At 40.3% G+C, this 6,664-nt stretch overlaps 1 protein-coding gene across 1 annotated transcript in view; it reads right to left on the reverse strand.

The window, feature by feature from the left end:
* Nucleotides 1-6,170, reverse strand: part of LOC136652484 (vomeronasal type-2 receptor 26-like) — a 28,427-nt gene extending 22,257 nt beyond the window's left edge. Inside the window, exon 1 of the mRNA XM_066629424.1 lies at nucleotides 6,123-6,170. Within this exon, the coding sequence (XP_066485521.1) occupies nucleotides 6,123-6,170 (48 nt within the window). The remainder of the gene's footprint in view (nucleotides 1-6,122) is intronic.
* Nucleotides 6,171-6,664: the final 494 nt, after the last annotated feature.

Raw genomic sequence — 6,664 nt, forward strand, 5'->3', positions numbered from 1 at the left:
ATGTGAAAGTGTTGTCTAAGTGTCTGTCTGTCTGGTCGACCAGAGGTTGCTGCAGTGGAACTGCAGTGGAGTTGCTGCAGTGGAGTTGCTGCATGAGGGTGTAGACCTCATACAACAAGGTAAGTACAAGGTACAATAGGAGCAGGTGTCCTTGTCTGGTACCTTAAGTAAACCTTGTTGGGTAAATAAGGGCCCTTGGGGATAATTGTGTGTGTCCCAGGTGATTTTACTGTCTGGGTAAGGCAGGTTCCAGTTCTGAGTGGTCAGAACTGCAGTGAAACAGGTAAAATATTGTCTGGACCCTTGTGTGTGGTAGACATACCTGTGGGAAAGTTAGTAAGCAATCTTTAATTAGTGCTCACTGTTTTTAGGAACAGAGAAAGAGAGTTTAAATTTGTAAATATCAAAGTAAAAGCAAGTGATTCAATTAAAGCAGAGGAAAACTTGCTGCTTTGTTACTCAAGTAGTTTCTGTAATGAAAAGTTCGCCTTAGCAGCTTTAGCAGTTGGCAGGTATCGTAAAACAGTCAGTGAATCTGCTTCCTGTCTAAGGCTGTGTTGGTTTTAAGCCAGAGTGATTTAATAGTTATAACATAGAGCTGTGTGATTTTGTGAGAGCTGTGAGCTTTTGTGTGCTGGTTTAAAAAGAATATGGGGCAAAGTAAGAATTTAGGAGGAGCGAATATGCGGAAAATTAAGTTAAAAGGGACAGTGTGCTTATTGTTGATCCAACAATGAGATCTAACAGAAGTAGTACCTGAAGTGATAAGGTTGTCGTGGCATCTGAAGAGAAGAGAGGTAAGATTGTACTGTAAGTGTACTTTCAGTGTTGGAAACCTCAGAATGGAGAGAAGTCTGAAGTAAGTATGAAATGTTTAATTCTTTTGCATGTACATTAGAGCTGTAAATTATAAGCATGTGTAATGTGAAATATGCTATTTATAGGTGTATATGTGTATAGAGTGAGTGATGTGTTTGGAGTGTTTGAAGTCCATGGACATATGTGAGGTGTGAGAATGAGAGTGCCTTATCTCCTATTGTCTAAATAGGTTATGTAAACTTCTCTAATTCCTCTGGTTGCAATTAGTGCTTCTAGTTGACTTCTAGGTAAAGTCAGCTAGGTTAACAGCAGTGAGTATTTTTAACAGTGAGTGGAGTCACTCCAGTTTTCAGCCTGGCCAGGCGGGGGAAATCTGAGTTAATTTCCCTGGTTTATAAATGTATGTTTATTTTTTAAGGACTTTAGAAAGTCCTGAGTTTTTCAGTTTAAATGTTGAAAAGATTTTACTTGCAAGTAAAATAATGCTTGAAATGATTTGTTTTAAAGGCTGCACCTCAAGTTACTAGTCCACAAAGAGGATTTTGGTAGCTTGCTGAACAGCAAGGCAAGATTCTGAACTTTTGTTCCCAATAGACAATGAACCAACATGGTAAAGAGATTTTTACTTGTTGAGTACCTGGGTTGCAGGAAGTTGCAAGGGCAGCAGATGATGGGGGTGTCTGAAACCCTTGAGGACAGAGTCTTTCCTCAGTGGGGCTAAAAGCAATTTGCAAAGCTATCCCCTTGGTTTCCCCTTGCCATTGGAGGTCTACAGTTGCATTCCACTCTGGTAGGTTCCTGGCAGTCTACGTAAGTGCCACCTTGTCACCTTCTGTGGGTTGTAGGTTCCTGGCAGCTAGGAATGCAAGCCCCTCTGTGTTGCTAGGTTACTTTGGTTCAGGCTTTGCAATGCTACTAGGTCTAAACCGTACATATTCATGACACCCTCCTCTGCTGACTGAACCTGAATGAATCTCATAGTTGTTTGCAGTGCTGCAGTAAGATCTGTCTTGTCTTTACCCTGTAACGCAGGCTGTTGTAGCCCCTGCCTGCCTTGCAAGTGGCTGCATCTCTTCTGGCTTTCCTACAACCATGATCTTGGGTGGGAAGTGTCAGTGTTGGTGAGCCATGTTGATAGGTAGGTGATGGCACTGGTTTCCTTTCTTCCTATACTGGATGCATCTTTGTACCTAACCTGGTTACTGATGGGATTTAGGGCCTGCAGTATGCTAGTGAGTCTGTGTTTTGAGAGAGCCTGATGTGCAATTGCACACCTCTCTGCAGTGAAGTATCCACATTTTGATGGAAAGAAAAAAAACGTTAGTCCCCTAAAGTTGGTTGGCTTGGCTAGCTCAGCTTATGTTTCTCAGTCCCAACCTCTGCCCTGTTATTTCTGTGCCCCAAGTCCCAGAACTGTCTCCTTACACCCCAATCCTCAAACCCAGATTTTTCTACAGCATCACTGTCCTAGGCGCAGCAGCAGCCAGAGCTGTGAGAGTGGATAGCTGGCAAGTTCTTGTAGATGGCTTTGCTGTAAGGATGAGGCAGTAGCCCAGCTAGAGATGGCGAGTCAGGTGGCAGTAGGCAGCCAGTGTGGGAACTAAGAGGCACCAGCAAGGTGAAGCCAGCCACCAGCAGTGCGATTGATGCAACATTGTGCAAGTGGGCTGTGCAGAGGTATGCCTGGGTGTGTGCCTGGGTGTGCAGAAACGTGGAATAACATGGGAATCCAAATCCCAACAGGATCCCTGCAGGGAGCAGGGTGGCCCCAAAGGTGACCCCCACCAAAAGGAGGTTGAGGAGTCCCACCAGTAGATTCTGGACTGGGACCAGCACCACACACGCCCAGCAGTCCAGAGACCCTTGTAGCTCCAAAGCCCTTTCCTAGTATAGGGAGGAGGTGGCAGCAAGGAGACCTCTAGAACGCCTTTGTGCTCCAGGGACCCTGAATCGATCCTTTCAGAGCATGTGTCTAATCCCATGGCAGCTTCTTTTCTAGCTGCACTCCGAACCTGAGTTCTGTACCCAGTCCCCAAAGACAGTCCTATCTCCTTTCTTATCCCTTGGAGTTCTTATCCCTTGATCTCTAGGCTGTGTCTCTGTTGTGTATATCCTTTGCCAGTTGCTCAGGTGCTGTTTTGGGAAAAGGTGAATAAATTTGTGTGCATTTAAACAGGAAAGCTAATGTTGCAAAAATGCAAGGCTTAAATAGTTTGTATGTTTAGCTACTATTATAGCAACCTTCAGTCTTGAAAGACTATGGTATCGCATTCTGAAGAGTGGTTCTAAAGCAGCGTCTAGTGTGCCCAAAAGCCAATTCAGGAGTAACAATCCCTTTCACACTGGGAGTGGGTGTAGTCTGTCCCTAGTCTGTCTCCCTAGCTATGGGTCTTCCTTCTTTGTCTCTTTGCCTCAGTCTGTTGGCAAAGTGTCTCTTCAAACTGGGAGAGGCCATGCTGTGTAGCCTGTCTCCAAGTGGGCCACTTGGAGGCCAGGGTTTCTCATTTGTTGAGGTCTGTTCCTAAGGCTTTCAGATCCCTATTGCAATTTCTATTAAAAGGTTACCTTTGTGTTGAAAGTGTACAACAGTATAACTATGTGTTATAACAGTAAGTGTCTGTGTAAGCTAACTAAAGGAAATTTTTTTAGGAGCACATTCAAATTGTGATATAAATTAGGAATGAATGAGCTTGATCAACTTATTCATTCTTAGTAAAAGAATTGAAATAATAATTGGAAAAGTGATGATCTCTTGAAAAAAAAATTTCCTTGCTATGCTATTTTATTGTCATCTTAGTTAAAGTTCAAATGGTAACCCCTTCCAGTTCTCCTTCTGGTACCTGGGTGGCCTATTCTATTAGTGTGCCACTGTGCTGTTATGTTGTTTATGATGCTGCCATCAGAAGGACGCTTCTGCTGGCAGTATAGAGTTGATTAAGTATTAAATGAAGTAATTTTTGCTGTGTTTTGCCATTTAGCATATGTGTGTTTTCGTTTGTATTTTCTTTTATTTTCTACCATGTATAATAACATGCTTATCAAGTATATGTAAAGGAAGGTTGAAGAAAATCTGCAAATGCAGGAGCAAGGTGATTTGAGTGGATAATTCTTAAAATAATGGAATAAAACAAATAACCTCAAAGTTCCAAGGTCAAACAAGCAGCACTATACATTCACAAAGTACAAAAGGAATAAGTTTAGGTGAGTTTGTTTTAATTTGTATGTTCTATTTCTTATAGTTTCATTTGTATGCTCGCAATAACAGAGGCTTGTATGTAAAACAAAGTTCAAATTCTTGCTGTGAATTGATTGCTAACACCTTGCAGCTATGACTTTAGCTAGACCAGGTGTGGGTGGATATTGGGTAGGTGACCGGAAGAAGGGCACCGAGGAGGTTAGTTAGTGATGTGCTTATCTTGTATTGTAACCCATCTTGTATTGTAACCCACCAGTTTCTACCTGGAGAAATTTATAGCTTGAAAATTCATCAATGTGTCTGTAAGCGTGTGTGCTAATAATAATAGCCAGCAAAGTTTTTATGATCTAAGTTCTGCGCTGAAGTTCTAGGAAATAAGCTAAAAGTTTCTGGGAAGTTGGCCAAGATTGCTCAGAGAAAAGAAAAGAAAAATGAGTTCCTTTTTGTTTCAAAGTTTAAACTGAAGCAAGGTCATACTAACGGAAAAAAATGAAATTTTCTGTCTTTTGATACCTTGTTAATTTGTATAGAGCTTATTATTTTCCAGGTAAACAAAGTGCTTATGTTAAGGAAATAATCATGAAGTGTGAGAGCTATCCATTGGGAATAAACTACTACCTGCACACAGTAAAAATGAAATGGACTTTGTGACTTTGTTTGAAGAGAAGGATTACTAAGACAGATGTCCTATGGAGCATTACTTTGAACTTTTCTAACAAACTATTTTAAAATATGGACTTTTCCAAATGATTTCTTAATGGACTCTTTCTTAATGATTACAACTGTGTTTGTAGTCTGTTGTGATGTGATGTTTTGAAATGTTTTTCCACTGTTCATGTTAAACGTGTTAACATTTTCATGTTTCATATTTCATAATTGTTCATTATGTTGAACATTTGTGTTATGTTTTGCAATGTTGTTTTTTTTTTTAGTGATAGATGAATGTGTAAGAGTTAAGCTGTATGTAGAATGCCTGAAGTGTAACCAAATTGTTATTATTTGATTCTAATCAATCAAAGAGCAATAAGAGGAAAATAAGCTAAGAAAACATAAACATGGTTAACCTATTGCACACCTATTACACCTAGTTGAAAGTGATGAAATCCAAAAAAACTGCAAGTGTGGGTAAATATAGGTAAAAGGGGAAGCTCTTGAGAAGTGTTTCCCTATTTCCCAGAGAGAAGTGTTTTGCAGGACATTCCTTATTGGTTGAGTATGAGTAAAGTAATTAAGGTCTAGCCATAGTAAGACATAAATAGTATAAACTAGGTTTTAAAAAGTCAACCTATACAAAGGTATGAATTTCTTTTCATAAAGTCCTATAAGGTTTTTTTTCTAAGGTTAGCAAACACTTCTAGATTATCTCTATATGAGAAAGCATTTTCATATAGCTGTAGTTAGGTACACTAATCACAAATAAAGTGGTCTGTCCTTAGTATTATTTAAAGTTAAAAGAATGGATTTGCAAAGTCTAAAGTACTTCTTTTACAGAATATTACTCTTTTAAAGAGTTGTTATAGTGTGCATTTGAGCATTGTGTCGGCCATAAAATGAGCTAGCTTTTAACTAAGGCACTGATCTGAGGGTCAGCCAACTCTGAGCCAGTCGCCTCAGCCTGTGTCTCCCCCTTCGAAAGAACAACCTCTGTTGGAAACTCAGCAGTCATCTCAGATTGAGGGGAGTGCACAAATGGTTGTTGGAAAGCCTTGTGAATTATCCATGAAGCTTAAGGAATACTCTCAATTGATGGCCCAGACGGTATCATCTATATTTTCTCAGATTTCCCATATATTGAGCCTTTTAAAGGAGCAACACCAAATAATTTCTAAGTTATCAAACTTTTTTGTTAATATTTTCTCTCAATCTGCAATGGAGATGAGACATCCTACTTTAGCCTCAACATCTCATACCAAGCTCGTTTCTGCAGTCTCGATGGAACATTCAAGCCAACTTGTTTATCAAGCCTCTGCAGCTGTGCTATCTTTCGATCATCTGGCACCCAGGAGACACCCAGACTGGTCTAAAATCCATTCGGCCAGAAGACATCTAGCCACCTTACTTAACATTCCTGTTTTTAAGGTGGATTTACAGAATTTAGTTCACCTACCTTCTGTTCGTCGCCCTTCCCGTCTCCTCCTGGAATTTCGTTCTTCATATATTCCGAGACTCTTATTTGCCACCACCAGATCTCTTCAGACAGTAGGCATATCTGCCCATCGCTATTTTCGTGATACCATCATAACTAAACTTGCTCCATCTAAAACTTCTTTCCAAGGAGGAAACATGGACGTCCCTGCGTCAGTACAGTCTCCCTGCTCGGCAAAGAATGATTCTTCTCCTATTTCCCTTCTGGATTGTTCTTTGTCTGCTTCCAAATTATTTCCCCTCCCTCACCCTCTGGAGGTTGCTAAACCAGAAAGTGTATCTTCAAGGAAAAAATTGTTGTTAAATTTTTCTGCAGGGTCAAATGATCCTTGTTTTAGTCAGCCTTCTCCTATGCCTATTATGTTGAATTTAGAAATCCCTACTGATACTCTGATTCCAAACGATGTTTTATCTCCCCCAGTCGTTTCCCTTAACCCTAATCCTATGCCTCTTCCACATACATCCCTTTTCCCTACTTGTATTATTAAGAAAAGCTCTTTATCT

This window comes from Tiliqua scincoides, chromosome 5 (genome assembly GCF_035046505.1).
Source record: "Tiliqua scincoides isolate rTilSci1 chromosome 5, rTilSci1.hap2, whole genome shotgun sequence".
Lineage (NCBI taxonomy): Eukaryota > Metazoa > Chordata > Lepidosauria > Squamata > Scincidae > Tiliqua > Tiliqua scincoides.